Raw genomic sequence first — 16,013 nt, forward strand, 5'->3', positions numbered from 1 at the left:
CGGCCGCCCCGGCCACCACGTCGGAGAGCGGCGCGCACGGGCCGACCCTGCCCCGAGCCTCTTCCCCGACCCTAGAACTTTCTAGAACGCCGTTTGCTTTCTGCGTTTCTGCAGATTTGCCTTTGCTGATTCTGCGAGTCGTCGGAATCCCCGACGCCGCCGCTTGACATTCTAGTGTTTTCTCTGCAGCGGATTTGCCTTGTCCAGGATGTCAGTACTCTGGGTTCTTTGATTGCAGCTTCTGTGGACACTGATTGGGGCTCCTGTTGTTGTTATGTGCCGTCGAGTCGCCTGCGACTCATAGCGACCCTGTGCACAACAGCCCTACACTCCTCTCTGTCCTGTGTCAATCGCACTGTCTCTGACACTCCCATCCCGATTATCCCAGTCACTGAATCGATCCACCTCATAGAGGGCCTTCCCCTCCTGCGCTGTCCCTCCACCCTCCCAAGCATGATGTTCTTCTCCAAGGAACATGTCCAACGGATTGGGGCTCCTAGTAAAATGAAATCCGTGACGGTTTCCATCCCCCCGCCCCCCCCATCTCAATACTGCTTATTGACCCAGTTGTGCAGATTATGTTGAGATGTAACCATATACTGGTGGCTTTAACCTTTGAGTTTCATCAATAAGTGCAGTCAACTCCTTTTTAGCAAGCAAGGTTCTGCTTGCTTTGCAGAGCCCGCTCGGGATTGTCCACCAATAATAGCTGTTTACTCCACTGTCAGACCATAGATACTCTGCCTTAGTGATTCCTTCTTACCCAGAATATCCAACCCCTAATCCCATAGTCACAGTCATTGTTGTTGGGTACCATAGAGTCAGAACGATGGTCAAAGTCGTTGGGTACCATCAAGTCAGACGATGGCCAAACCAACCCATATCTGGCCCTCCAGCAGGTTTTCAGAAGCAGTCAATCTTTCGGGAGGAGATTGCCCATCTTTCTCCCAAAGAACAGTTGGTGAGTTTGAACGACGTGCCTTTGGATTTGCAGCATGAATTCTTATCCCTAAGCCACCAGAGCTTCCCAAAGTCCTTGGAACATACTTTTTTCTCAAGGCACGTGGTAAATGCAGCCTCCTCCAGGAAGCCTTTTTTGATTTTTCCTTCCACATATTTTTGTCTTTAACAATCCTCCCCACCACCACTACCACTCTTTAGCCTATGTTTGAAACCTGTTAGTTCTTGAGTGGAGCTTAACTTTTAGTCTAAAAGCTGGCAGTTTTGACCTACCAGAGTGATAGACTTCAGAAGGTCAGTCCAAAAAAACCACTAGAGCTTTGTTATTCCGAAACATTTGAGGTCACTTTGAGTCAGAATGATGAGCCCATGTGCTGCATAGTCAAAATGAGCAGAAATAACTTCCTTTGAGTTGTCTTGGTTCTAAGCAGGTTGCCAGGCCTTTTTACTTGGTTCCACTGGGTGGGCTTGAACCCTTTTGATTAGTAAAGGAGTAGGCCAGGCAGTGACTTGTTAGTGCCATCAAGTGCCTCCAGCTCATGGTGACCCTATATAAACCAGATCAGAGTCCTATAGGGAGTTGTGGTTGTTAGGTGTTGTCAGCTTGGCTGTGACTCATAGCAACCCTCTGAACAACAGCCCCGAGCCTCACCTTGGCCTGTACGTACCATCCTCACGATCTCCGGTGTGCTCAAGCCATTGTAACAGTCACTGTATCACTCTGTCTTATTGAGGGCCTTCCTCGCCTCTCTGCAGGGACTTAACTTCTATTAAAGCACTTCACATTGCCTGAAGCACTTAGGTTAGACCCAGGGTGCTGAGGTGGGTTGTTTTCTGCCCTCAGCAGTGCTTAATTGACGTCTTTATTCATTACAGAATCCTGTGAATGTTTTTGAATAATGGACTTACTTCATACTACCTTAGCATTATCTTATATGTGCACTTTGCTCACATAATAGCTAATATTTATCTACACTTGAGCTCTGGTGATGCCTTCTGTAGGGATTTGTGCTGCTAACGCAGAGGTCCTGCCTCCCTGGCAATTCATGTCCACGAGTGACTCCACGGGAGAAAGATGGGCAGTCTCCTTCCTTCAGATTTACAGCCTCAGAAAACTCATTGGAAGGTCAGCTGTGAGTTGGAACCGGCTGCTTGGCAGTGAGTAAGTGTACAGCTCTCTCACATAATAGCTAATATCTATCTACAGCTTCTCAAGGCTCTATGCGAGCTGTTAAATGCATTGATCTATTTGATCTTCAAAACATTTGTACTTTTGATGCCAGACATTTAGTGTTTGTGGAATTTCATTTCACTTTTGCTTTCCCATATACAGCCTTTCAAAGTTACCTTTAGCATTTGATTGTACATACTAAAAGCAGGAAATGGGCTCGAGAAACCAAGAAGTGAACTGGGAAAAGGTCCAGGGATTTGGGATACTGTTAATTGTCATTAAATAAGCACTGACTTACTAGGGCATCCTGTGCACACAAGAATAAAAACTCCCGGTCCAGCACCATCTGTCTGATCATTTTTCCATGATAGAGTTTTTCCACTATCAGTGTTCTGCTGTGCTCCATGGAATTTTTATTGGCTGATTTTTGGAAGTCTGTCCACATTCTTCTTCTGTTCTTAGGGTTTTCAGAGGTCTGCTGTTTAAGAACTGATGGCCAGTCCTGCTTCCTAGTCTGTCTCAACCTGCCAGGGATAACTCTTGTGGCATTTGATGTATGCATAAGTTTCAGCATTATAGAAACCCCAAATTATCTCAATACAGCAAACTGACAAATGAGTGATGTAGCAATTAGAACAATGTTTTCCTCAAACACAACAAAGTAACCATTTCGTTTGTATCTTAATAGCAAGTTAGTCTCCACATCAGGCCCTGAGTGCTCCAGCAGTCAGGAAATTAGGAGATGAAGTGCACTGGGAAAATCTGCAGATAGGGACCTCTCCAAATTTTTGAGGAGTAATAATGTCAGTTTGAGGACTATTGTGTGTTTGACTGAGACCATGGTCTTTCTGATCACTTGCTGTGCATTTGAGAGCTGGACAGTGAATAAGGATGACAGTGAATAAGAATTGATGCCTTTGAGCTGTGATGTTGTAGAGGAGGACTGAACATCCCATGGACTGTCAAAAGAACAAATAAATGTCTTGGAGAGAGTGCAGCCAGAGTGCTTTTTGGAGGCAAAGATGATAAAGCCTTGCCTCACATACTTCAGGCATGTTGCCAGGAGGGGCTGTTCCTTGGAGAGGGACATTATACTTGGAAAAGCAGAGGGTCAGCAAAGGAGAGAAAGACCCTCAGCCAGGTGGATTGACAACAGTGACTGCCTCAGTGGGTTCCAGTGTGTCAGGAAGTATGAGGATGGTGCAGAATAGGACAGAGCTGAGAAGATCTGATGCTCATGGGGTCACTATGGGTCATACTCCGTGGCACTTAACAACAACAGTGATTTTTGGAAGTGGATGGCCAGACCTTTCTTGCTGAGCCTGTCAAAACCCGGAAGCCCTGCTGAAACCTTTCCACTACAGGTGACCCGGTTGGTGTGTGAAATATCTGTGGCAAGTCACCCAGCTTCATAGCAATGTGTACGTCATCACAGTACAGCCTGTCAAGATTCACAGCCTTGGCACCCCCGAGGGTGATGGGAATTATAAACTAGGACCCTGGCTTGCACTTCGCCTCTGCCACTTGCCTTTCTGGTTGTCAGTTTCTTTGTCTTTTAGGAAGAAGATCACTTGCGGCCTTAGTTACTGTGTGAGTGAGGTGAGTTGGAGGTGGAAAGACTGCTTCAATCTCTAACGTACCGTCTGTACGATTTCTAGTGGTTTTATGAAGAAACAGAGAGCAGTGACGATGCTGAAGGTCTGACGCTGAAGAAATTCAGAGGGGACCTGGCCTACAGGCGGCAGGAGTACCAGGTAGAGGGAGAGGGAGTTGGTCCTCTGAGTGATTGCACTTCTGCGCTGCATGACTGGGATTTGAAGCAGCTCTTGTTTTATCTGTTACCACCGATTTAAATGATGGTTATGAGTTGGTGGTAGTTAAGGCGAATGTATTATTTTGTGATGTGTGTTTGTAATTTTAGCATCTCAAGTTTCTCCTCTTTTCTGTTAGCTCTCTGTAATTCATGTGTTTCCTGTAACCTCACTAGAGGGGTCTTTCAGGGTTCTTGTAGGCCTGTACCTCCTTGTTACTGTGGATTCCTGGAGCATGGCCCCCACACGATGACACAGCACCAGAGTACCCTACGATGTAAGGAGAGGGGAGATTCTGATAATTGGATCCCAGATAGTTTTACACCTTTTGTCTCGTTCCGTCTTCTCCAGAGTGCTGTGTTTTGCCAGTGAAAAAGCTACACAACATTTAGTGGCAAAACCAGGATTTAAACCATGGCCTGATTAATTTATAAGGATTCTGAATAATCCTTGAAGAATAAATATACTAAGTCATGATGGCTTTTTGTTTCATTGGAGTTTGAGTAGTTTGAAGTTGCTCTAGTGGTGTAGTGCTTGACTGTTGGCTGGTAGCTGGGAAGTTGGCAGTTGAGACCCATCAGCCGTTCCTCAGGAAGGAAGACATGGCAGCTGCTCCCGTGGAGGAAATCTGATGGTGCCAGTCCGTGCCTTCTGTGGTGTCTGTTACCAGGAATCAACTCGTGGGCACTGGATTCGGGTTTTTTTTCTGTTCTGCAGCCTAGGCACCTTTTGTGACGTTTGTTGCATCCGCCTCTGTGACAGCTCTTGTTCTGTTTCCTCTGTGGGTTCCTCATTTCCATTCAGCTTTCTTTCCTGCCCTCTCCTGCTTTTCTGAACTTAGGTTTAGAATTTAGGGGCAAACGTTTTAGGTCTCAGATGGCTGATTGAACTGAGGACTCTGTTCCTTTCCAGTGTTACTATTCATTTTGCAAGCCTTTTTAGCTGAAAGTTGATCCCCTCTCTCACACTCCAGGCTTGTAGACTGTGATCTTTTCCACGGCATTTTTTTCCTCTACCTTTTGGGAAAGTAGTAGTGACTTAGAACTGCGGGAATTGTCTCTGTATTAAGCTCAGGTCTCTATAGAGACCAGTTACCCCAGTACTTGTACCTTGGAGAAAGCCCTGTACTGAATCATTTTCCTGCTGTGTTTTCTCCTCCTTTTCCCCACCCCCTCCCTTTCCCTGGTGAATAATGGCAAGAAAGCTCTGCAGGAGTATTCTATCATCTCTGAGAAGTTGTCACAGACCAACTTTGCCATGAGCAGGGACGTCCAGGAAGGCCAGGCCCGGTGCCTCGCTCGCCTGGGGAGGCATGCGGAAGCTCTGCAGATCGCTGCCAACTTGGTAAGTGTTTCCACGGCTCCTTCCATCTGCTTTCCTGTACCAAGAAGAATTCAACAAAACAGAGGTAAAAACCCTTGCCAGCCACAAAGCCTGTGAGTTTGGATCCTGCCACCATCGTGTTGATTCTGACTCATGTAGCCCTTCCATTGCATTTCCAAGACCGTAAAGCTTTAGGAGAGGACACTGTGCAGCTTTCTTCTGCACAGTGGAAGGATTTGAACTGCTAACCTTTTCATTTACCAACTGAGCATGAAACACTGTGCTACCAGGGCTCCTTGTGAGAACAGATAAGCCGAAGACCCTCACAAGTAGTGTTTGGATTTTGTTAGGATGAACAGTCTAGGGTCTTTAGATGTCAACACTTATTACAGCAGTTTTCCCGCTATATTAAAAATTCTTTATGACTTGAGACTATCATTGACAGCAGTTTTCCTCTTGATAAGAGGAACTGTTGAGGCTGGAAGGGGTTATGAGTGACCTGTTTTCTCCTTTAGATTGACTTACCTTCCAGAATTTCTACAATGAATATATATTTACTTTGGTAAGCAAAAACAAAGGTATGGGGGAGAAAGGACAGAACTCTTAACACTGTTTAATGCTTGATGGTGCTTTTTACTATAAATGGAATTTGTGAGGAAAGGACTTTCCTTACAAACGTGGATTCTGTCTGTGGGCATGCTGTTACACTGTCAGGTCGCATTTCATCATCCAGAAGAAATCCTGCCCTCGGCTTGGTGTGTGTGGGTCACTGCGCAGGACCCCAGGCTCTCACGGTGAGGGGAAGCCAGGCGGTAATTGTCTTGAGAACGTGGAGGACAGCTGTTCCGCTTTGTTCTTTCAGTTCCTCTCTTCTAATTGACGGTGAACCCATAAACTGGTCGATAAGGTGCCTTGTTCATCAGTAGTGAACTTGATGGGATTTGACCGCATTTATCCCCAGGCTCCTGGGTCTGCAAATGAGCATCGTGCCGGCCCTTCCAGTGCCTGGGCTAGACAGCTGTCCCACTTTCCCAGCAGCTCACTCTCCTCAGCATCTGTTCTCTCCTGCTCATCGGACTTTGTCCTCCTTGCCGAGACCTGAGGGTGGTGGGTGGCTGGATTCCTGGAGGGAGATGATCTCCGAGGTCCCTTTTAACTCCTTCGGTCTCTGTTTCTGTGGAATGGTGACCACCGGACGATTCTCAGCACCTGAGTTCTGAGTGGACATACAGGCTGTTCATTGAGCCTCTGAGCATCCCGGTGGGGAGGTCCGCAGGTGGGAAATAGGCTGTATAGAGAGTGGGCCTCACCCCTTTCTTTGGGTTGCAGCTGACCCTGCTGATTGCTTGGCTCTATCCATTCCTGATAACTTGATAACTCAGTTTTTCTCTTTTTAAAAGTTTTTTTCCCTGCTCCCCAAAATAAAAATGTCTTGCCCATTTGTTGTTAGGGGCTTCGAGTCTCTACCACCTCACTGCAGCCCTGTTTCTAGAGACCCAAACCCTGTCTGAACCTGTGCGGTCCTCACAGGCTCCGGTGCTGAGCCCATCAGTGCTGTAGCTGGGCCTTTCTAACTTCCTCCCATTCTGTCACCTCTTTGTTACTGACCCTCCTCTTCTCGAAGCATGACGTCTGTTTCCCAGGACTAGCCCCTCCTGATATGTCCAGTGCAAGAACTTCTCTTGCTTCTAAGGAGCATTATGGCTGCACTTTTTCCAGGATAGATTGTTGTTAGGTGCCGTCGAGTTGAGAATGACGCATAGTGATCCTATGAAGAGCCAGCCTGAAACCTTTCCTGTCCTGGGCCGTCCTCCTCATCCCTGAGACACCAGAGCCCATTCCTGGAGTCACGGTGTCATTCATCTCCTTGGGGGTTTTCCTCGTCTTTGCTGACCCTCCATCTTTCCAAGCATGATGCCCCTTTCCAAGGAATAGCCTTGCCTCGCCACATGTCCAGGGTAGGAAAGACGAAAAGCTTCATTACCCCTGCCTCCAAGGAACACTCCAGCCACACCCTTTCCAGGGCATCTCTCTTTGTTCGTTTGGCAGTCCATGGAATATTCAGTACTCTTCTCCAGCACCACAACTCAAACACATCACTTCTTCTGTGATCCTTTTTCATTTTCCAGTTCTCCAGTGGATGAGTCCCTGGTATATTCCATGTTCTTCGACAACACCACAGTTCAATGGCACCAATTCTTTGGTCTTCCTTGTTCATTGTCCAGCTTTCCATGCATGTGAGGTGATTGAAAGACCCTCCTTAGGACCCTTTTCTTGGATTATTAGCTCTGGCGCACTTGTCTTTATTTCCATGATTCCTGTCTCCTCACAGCCCGTCAGGACAGTTCGGTGTACAACTTTGGATAAAATGTGTTAGAGCGACATCCAGGACAGAAATATTTTAGCCCCACAGCTTCTTTTGAACAAGAGAGATGGGGTTTCCTTGTCCTTCTGGGACTTAATGGTCTGTTAGCAAGACAGATGCTAAGCAGCAGTAATGGCACATGAGAAGTGTTGCCGTTGGAGCCACAGCATGACCAGACGAGGTGCGTGAGGACGTGGTGAAGACCTGACTCAGTCTGTGGAGTCCTCTCAGGCCTCTGCTTCCTGGCCTCCTGGTCTCTCTGGTGCAGTGCATTCGTTTCCTGTTCAGTGTAGTCCTGGGGGGGAGTTGATCCAGGAGATGAGGCTTTCCTGAGATACAGATCCGCTTCAGAGCTCATCTGCTGTCTGCTTTCTGCAAGGAGTTGTGGTGGTGCGGTCCAAATGTGTTGCCCCGGGAACCAAAGGGTCTTGAGTCTCCAGTGGTTTGAATCTGCCAGTGTCTCCACGGGAGGAAGATGAGCCCTGCCCTGAAGATTACAGGCTGAGAAACCCGACAGAAAGCTGCTGAGAGTCAGAATGCATTCGGTGGCAGTGTTCTGCATTTTGACCTGCTCTCAACAGACTTGCACTTCCAATGAAAAGGCCAGTTGTCCTTGACTCAGGATATTTGCCATATGGCAAGTTAGGAAAGAGTTGGTGACTCTGGTTAAGGAGATTTGAAGAGACTTTCTGGTCAGAGGAAGCCAGGCAGCCCCCTCTGGCCAGAAAGAGTTGTCCCTGGTCATGGTTACCAGGGAAGGCATTTGGATTCAATTACAGTACATCGTGTAGTGCTGAGAGCCATGGGGCTTTCTGGTTACGATCTGTAAGCCAAGGGAAATTTGGAAAGAGAGTCTGTTCAAATACTCAAAAGAAATTACCATTTGGATTTTGAAAAATCCTTGAAAATGGAAACATAACCATTAGCCCAGTATCTGAAAGAAATGGCCTGGGTCTATTAGATCTCTATCTGAGGCAATGAAGATAATAGTTAAAGTTGAAGATGAACTGACATTGCTGTTTTACTGTTGAACTTGGTCGGGCCACTGTCCCGTGGCTCCTCCTGCTGACCCAGGGGCATTTGGGTGGCTGGTGACTGTTTTACTAGGTAACGTCGTCTTTCTGGGTTTACGGTTTCAAGTGTGTGACCTGTTAAAACCTACTTGGTTGACTTGTTTATGTATAACAGGAAGGTTTTAGTTGTCTCTTTTTAATATTGAACAAGTTTTGCAGGTTAAAGCTTTTAACTGTTTTTTGGTCCTCAGGAAAATAAAGCAACCAACACGGACCACCTAACCACGGTGTTGTGCCTCCGGCTGTCTGTCTGTTCAAGCCTGCGGAATGTGCAGGAGGTCATGTTCTGCTTGCAGAAGCTGATTTGTCTGCATCCGTTTGATCCTTGGATCTGGGGCCGACTGGCGGAGGTGTACCTGAACCTGGGGCCTGCACTCTCAGCATCGTGTGCGCCCTCTCAGAAACAGAGCCATTTCTCCTCAAGTGACAAAACTATCAGATCATCTGCTCCTTCTTCAAGAAAAGGTGGCCTTTTGTGTTTCCCTGAAACCTTACCTGAGAGCTCTAAGTTTTCTGTGGAAGCAAGTGGCAACCCTAGCCAGCAAAATGAGAGGGTTCTTCAAAATACCGAGAACTGTGTGTCAGAAACAAGCGAGGCCGTGTGGACAGACACACAGATCAAAGCTTGTGCCTCTTTTATAAGGACCAGGTAAGCAAAGAATGGTTTAGACAACCCAGCGTAAGCTTTTTCTAATTGTGCACTTCAAAACGTTCTAGACCAGATGGTTGATGTATTTATTTTCTTTATTGTGATTGTAACATAAGTGTACAGAAAGGTTGGATTGTCATTCATTGTTTCACATTTTCCTGCCTACTCCCTCAATTCACTTAAAAAAAAAGAATTCATTCATTGTTCTATAGTTTTCTACAAGCAATGCCTAATCAAATATTCTTTTTTACACTTGGCGTATTTTGAGGTTTTCTGTGATCTAAGTAGAAACCTCCAAACAGGTCTTATTTTTATATGTAAACAACCTTTGTTCACGAATACAACCTGCATCATTGCTGACGACAGGACATTCAAATTGGAAAATGTTAGAATTAAGAAAAGTAAATTCCTAAAACTGTGGAAGGGATTTTAACTGAATGCCCCTTTTGGGTTGTCAGCACAGTACCTTACCCACTGGAGCACGCTATGAAAGTGAGCGAAGAGGCCCATTATTTATTAACTTTTAATTATGGACTGGGTGAAACTTGGCAGAGCAAATTTGTTTTTCCAGTCAACAGTTTATAGGTATTTTGTTTCATAACTTTGGTTGCAATCTCCACAACCTAGCAACACTCCTCCACTTCCTGTTTGCATTCCTCCTGCCTTCCTGCTCCTTCTCGCCTTTGAAGCTTTGTTTTGGGATGATGCCGCCCTTTTTAGTCTCATATGTTGATTGTTGTGGTGAGTGTATTCCTCCCTGGTGTCAGCGTTCCTTTAATTGGCCTGTTTGGCTGAACATTGGTCTACAGGGGTATGTTCACATCTGGCTTTGATGATGGTCTAAGAGCCATGGCCTTGAGTGTTCTACTAGTTTATCAGATGAGTACGTTTGGTTCTTTTTAAAAATCTTGGGGTAGTTCCATAGCCAGTCCCCCTCCCCCCCCAGTACCTAGCATCATCTCTCATTCCAGTCAGGATAGGAGGCCATCACACGGGGGTCCTTCAGATGAGAACATCTGCCAGCTGGTCACTACGTGGTAGATGCTCTGTGTCCTTTATTTTATCCTGTCCTCACAACGTGAGTGGGTACTGACACCCCATTTTAGAGACTAGGAAGCTAAGTTCAAATCAGTCTCATCGGAAGGTTTTCTCTTCTGCGTTGTCCCTCCGCCCTCCCAAGCATGGCGTCGCTCTCCAAGGACTGGTTCCACCTTGCAACATGCCCAAAGTATGTCAGACGAAGCTTCAGTATCCTTGACTTCAAGGAGCAGCCTGGCTTCACCCTCTCCAGGACAAATCTGTTCATTTTCCCAGCAGTCCGTGGTATATTCAATCCTCTCCAACACCACAGCTCGAGCAGGCATCAGTTCTCGATCATCCCTAGTCATTGTCCAGCTTTCTGATGCATAGCAAGTAATTGCAAAAACTATGGCCTGAATCAGGCGTCCTTTACTCTCCAGACTGACATCGCTGCTCTTCAGTACTTTGGAGAGGTCTCTGACAGCACACTTTCCCAATGCAATTCGTCTTTTGATTTCCTGGCTGCCGGTGCCAAGTGTTGATTGTGGAGCCAAGCAAACTAAACAGGTTAGATGGTCTTTTCATGTGTAAATCACAATGTGGTACTCCCTTTATAAAACTCTTGGTTTCCACAAGGCTCGAGGCTTCTTCTACGTGAGATAACAGAAACTTCCAGTGGTAATGTGTCAGGCTGTTAACCTTAAGGTCAGCGGTTCAAATCTACGAGCATGCCATAGAAGAACAATGGGCAGTCACCTCCCATGAAGTTTTACAGCCTCAGAATCCTGGTGGCAGGTCGCTGTGTGTTAGAATTGACTCGATGATAGTGGCTGCTTTGGTTTTGTTTTAAGGGAGGTCTATCTAGATCAAATCTAAGTTCTTTACCATTGTCTGTAAGGCCATGTGGTTTATCCTTGCCTCCCTTTCTCTCATTTCCTACTACTTTTAGAAATCCCTTACCGTGTTCTGGCCACAGTGACCTTTTTCTTTTCAAACACACCAGTGAAGCTGGTTTTTGTGTCAGGGACTCCCTCAGGCCCAGCCCTCACCCAGATCCTCCTGTGGCGAGTTCCCCATCACTCAGGCCTCAGCTTCAATGTCTCTCAAAAGCTTGCCTTTCAAGAAAAGCCCTGCTCCGTCTTGGGTTGGTTTTCTTGTAGCCTCTTTCCTCCCCGGTCTGGCAGGCAGGAGCCTGTTTTGCTCTTTGGGACCTTCCTCCTCAGAGTCTAGTGCAGCTCTGGAACATTCGTCAGTGCATGAAATGAGTGAGAGGAGCGCTGTGGGCCCCAGGGCACAACAGGGAACCAGTGAAGCCCTAGGAGAATTGAAGGCATCTCCATTTTCAGAGTGCTCCCAAGCAGAGAAGGAAGGAGCCTTGTGAGGAGAGCCGGAGGGAAGAAAGCGAGAGGGGAGGGTTACGGTTTACCAGATGGAGATGAGTAGTAGAGAAATTGCAAAGTGCTCATCAGAGTCGAGATTTGGCCTTCATTTGGGTGGGAGAAGTGTGCTGGAGAAGCCCATCTACTCTAGACCAACAGCCAGAGACCTAGAGATACAGGGGACCGAGGGCTGTTGGGCACTGACCTCCAGAGCGAGCCTGGATGACTCTCGAAAAAGCGTCATTGGGAGGCTTGTCCTTTTGCCTCCAAGTTATTGATACTTTTAGTCACTTGTTCATTTGTATGTTTGTGGTTTGAGTGAAAGTTTACATTGAGTTGCTCACCCAGGGTTGGTGGTTTGAACTCACCAGCTGCTATGTAGGAGAAGGATGAATCTGTCTGCTCCTGGAGAGGTCGACAGGCTTTCAAAAGCCCTGGGCACTTCTGCTTTGTCCTAGGGGGCTGCGGTCACTCAGCCTTGACTGGACTGCACTGAGTTTTGAGTGTTAGGACTTATAGGTGACAGACACAGAGGTCGGACAATAGGCTGCTCACCAAAAGGTAGTTCACCTGTTTGTTCAGACCAGGTGGCTGCTTCATGGGAAGAAGGTCGTCTAGAGATTGACAGCCAGGGGGCATTTCTGCTCTCCTAAGGGGTCACGGGAAGTGGCGGAGCACTTATTGCAGGGTTTTCATCAGTCTGTGTACATTTTGTTTCTTAACATTCGTGGCAGTCCCCTCAGGATGAAAACATCTGCCTGCTTCCCCCCTGGGTTCCTCTTGTCCAGCTATCCGTTTCCCCTGCCCCTTCCTGCCTCCGAGCATTGGGACGGTTGCTCGCCTTCTGGTCCAGTGGTTAATTGTTCTGTGGAGCCCGTTCCCCAAGTGGGCTGCTGTTCACTTCAGAGGCTTGTCTGCTGTTTGGCTGGAGGTGATTAAATTGGTCTTTTGGTGCCGGAAATGCTTTTGAGGCCTGGCTCCCTGAAGATTTATTTCTTTGAGAAGCTCTGGTCTGCTCCTTTTAGACACTGTGAGTCTGAAAGGTGCGATTGGGCAGGAATTTTTTTGGAGGCAGAAGCTCCAGGGATTAAAAGGATGTTTCTAGTGAGGGTTTTAGCTCCTGATGGGGCTCCTGTGCTGGCCTGGCTGCCCCCTGCCAACCCCTTGCCGCCCCCTCTCCAGGCCATCCCTGGCTGTCCTCCAGCCGTCCCCTTGCCCCCCTCATCCCGGCCCTGGAGCCTGCACACGGCTCTCCTCTCTTGCAGGCTCTTGCTTCAGCTCATCCAGTCCCAGCAAAGCTCATTTGCTTTGGAGAGGAACTTAAGGACTCAGCAGGAAATTGAAGAGAAAATGAAAGGGTTCCGCTTCAAAGAAGACACTTTGCTGTTGATTTCTGAGGTGAGTGCATCCCCTAGGGTGTGTGTGAAACGAGGCATCATAGATGTTCTTCCTGGCTCAAATGGTTTTTTAAAAAAACACAGCCAAGTTCCTCCTCTGTGTGTCTTTTGATCACTAACACTCCCCAAAAGCGGCCCCTTCATCCTGGTTCTCCAGAGGCAGCTGGGAGGCAGGGCCGCCTGTCATGGACTTGGACTTGTCCGTGCCTGCCTGCTGGAGCCTGGCTGCTGGAGCGTGTAGGTGCCAGCAGTGGTTGGTTTGGGGGCTGTATATGTGGATGACTGGGTGCCCGTGTGCAGCACTTTTACACACACTCTTCATTCTCCACATAGCAGCCTGTGCACAGGGCCGAGCTGGTCTTGAGGACTGGACAGATGACAGCTTGCCCCGGGTTGAGTTTTAAGTGAAAGAACTGGATCTGAGCCCCCGTTTCCCAGCAGCAAGTTAATTTTCTTCATGCTCCACTTGTTTCTGCTTTGGCAGTTGCAGAGAAATGTCACTTAAAAATTTTTTTATTAACTTTTTAAAAATATAGGTTGAATTTTGCCAAACCCTCTCTAGCATCATGTCAATCCCGGTTCATGTCAGCCCTCCCTGCGATCTCCAAGGCTGCATCATGGAAGGAAACTGCTCATCTTCCTCCCATGGAACTGCTAGTAGATTTGAACAGTGGACCTTTTGAGTAGCAGTTCAACACATAACACATAAAGCTGTGCTGTCAACTTTCGTGAAGCTTCTGAGATGGCTGGAGTGACATTTGGAGTTTATTTCTGTTGTTCATACTTATCCAGAATCTTAGCACGTAATGAACACCTCACTGCTCTAGACTTTCCCCACCAGTGTAACTTCCCTTGTGCTTCTGAATGTCATACTGTGAACAGATGCTCACTGCACATCTGCTGTGGGTGGGTTCTTGTTTTCTTCCTAGTAAAAGCTGTTGTTTGGACCCTCCATTTGCCATGGTCAGCCTCCTGATCTCTAGTCCCCTGCCTCTAGCCAAGCACCAAGCTCACCAGCCCTTCGAGGTTCCCTTTCATTTCTCTCCATCTGTAGCACCTTGTTCAGGCTCTGTCACCTCAAGTTTGACTGTCACAGAGCCTCCTGGCTTGGCTTGTTTCTTTCTGCTCAGTTTCTTACTCCCCTCAAACCTGGCTGAACATTGCTGCTGGGACCTGCCCAAATGTGGCTGCTGGGTTGATTTCAGAACGTTGCTCTGATCTTATCTCCTGCTTGCTTTCAAAGTATAAAATATCACCATTACCCCTGAGTCCATGTCCAGTCTAGGCTCCAGACTGTGATGTGACCTTGTAGAGTGTCACCCAAGCTTCTTGTTGTTAGGTGCCATCATGTCGGATACTACTTGTGGGACCCTCTGGAGGGTTTTCAGAGGTTGTCAGTCGCACAGGAGGAAGTTGCCCGTATCTCTTGGACTAACTTGGGGGCTTGCTCTGCCTGCCTTTGATTGGCAGTGCAGTCCTTACCCACTTGGCGACTGGTGATTCGTAGCTCAAAGCAGACCAACCTGCCTGCCCCGTATTTGCCATATGGGTCATGGGTTTTCCTGCTTCTGCCTGTTTGCTCTTCACATCCTTCCAGACCCTGCAGAATATCCCATGTATTCCAGGGAGTGCTTCTTGAAAGGCCCATTCTAGAAACGTCTGCTTTCTCCAGACTCAGGCAGAATGGATGGTGTGAGTAGATAGATCTGTGGGCATTGAAAATACACAGGAATATTCCTCACCATTTCAACTAGGATTTGGGCTTCCTTTAGTGAGGTGCGTCATCAGCATCTCTGTCCTCTGCTGTGCTGCTCAGGGATCTGCTGGTGAGCTCTGCAGTGTCCCCTGGATGATGTGGGGCTTTAAAAGACGGTGAGTGACTCTTCCCTGGGATTATATTGTACATTTATTTTTTTTACTCTTTATTTTTACTTAACATTGTGAACTGACATCATCTTATATTCTTAAAGAAGTCTTTTTATAGTTTTTAATGTTTGGACAGTTGTTGTTATGTGTCGTTGAGTCAGAACTGACTCTTGGCTGACTCTCCCTCCAGTGGGTTTTCAGAGGCAATAAATCACACAGGAAGAGATTGCCCATCTTTCTCCTGCCGAGCAGCTCGTGGATTTGAACTGCTTTCCTTTGGAATTGCAGTGCAGCTTCTTACCACTAATCAGCCAGAATGTATTTACTTTGGTCTCCTTTGTTGAATAGTTAAATATTTAGTGCCTATTTTAATAAGGCAGGATCCTTGGTAGCACAGTGGTTAAAAACGCTTGGATCCTAACTGACATGTTGGGGGTTTGTACCCACCAGCAGCTCTGAGGGAGAAAGATGTGATGGTGGTTCAGCTTCCAAAAATGTTTACAACCTTGGAAGCTCCATGAGGCAGTTCTGTCTGCCCAGTGCGTTTGCTGTAAGTCAGAATCTGTGTGATGACACTGGATTTTTAAAGAAGTCCTTGCAAATAAATCACTATGTACATTTGTCCTTTATATGACTAGAATTAGAATCACTTGGTCAAATATATATGCATTCTGAAGATTTGAAGCACGTATTAAATTGTCAATCAGAGAGCTCGGTTTTGTTTCATACCTTCTGGCAGTTACAAGAATACTGGTTCCCTACCCTAATCCTAGATAATTGGGTGAACCTTGTGAAATGATGAGCACTGAATCTTGTGGGTGGGCTAACATGCACCTTTCCCATATTCCCACCCATCCACACAGCAAAGTCAGTTAATGGCTGGGAAAGCTCATATTGAAAGATAAACTCCACAGTTTGGATATTACTATTATTAAATATTCTCTATTTAAAATAAAAACTAATGGTAATGTACACACACACACACACACATATGTACAT

The 16,013-nt window shown here is 46.9% G+C and overlaps 1 protein-coding gene across 1 annotated transcript in view; it reads left to right on the forward strand.

Moving 5' to 3' along the window:
• Positions 1-16,013, forward strand: part of LOC102873017 (chromosome unknown open reading frame, human C8orf76) — a 19,177-nt gene that overhangs the window by 867 nt on the left and 2,297 nt on the right. Inside the window, exons 3-6 of the mRNA XM_006879469.1 lie at positions 3,790-3,885; positions 5,143-5,286; positions 8,895-9,352; positions 13,017-13,149. Coding sequence (XP_006879531.1) covers positions 3,790-3,885; positions 5,143-5,286; positions 8,895-9,352; positions 13,017-13,149 — 831 coding nt within the window. The remainder of the gene's footprint in view (positions 1-3,789; positions 3,886-5,142; positions 5,287-8,894; positions 9,353-13,016; positions 13,150-16,013) is intronic.

This window comes from Elephantulus edwardii, unplaced genomic scaffold, assembly GCF_000299155.1.
Source record: "Elephantulus edwardii isolate Elephantulus edwardi_28Jun2011 unplaced genomic scaffold, EleEdw1.0 scaffold00003, whole genome shotgun sequence".
Taxonomy (NCBI): domain Eukaryota; kingdom Metazoa; phylum Chordata; class Mammalia; order Macroscelidea; family Macroscelididae; genus Elephantulus; species Elephantulus edwardii.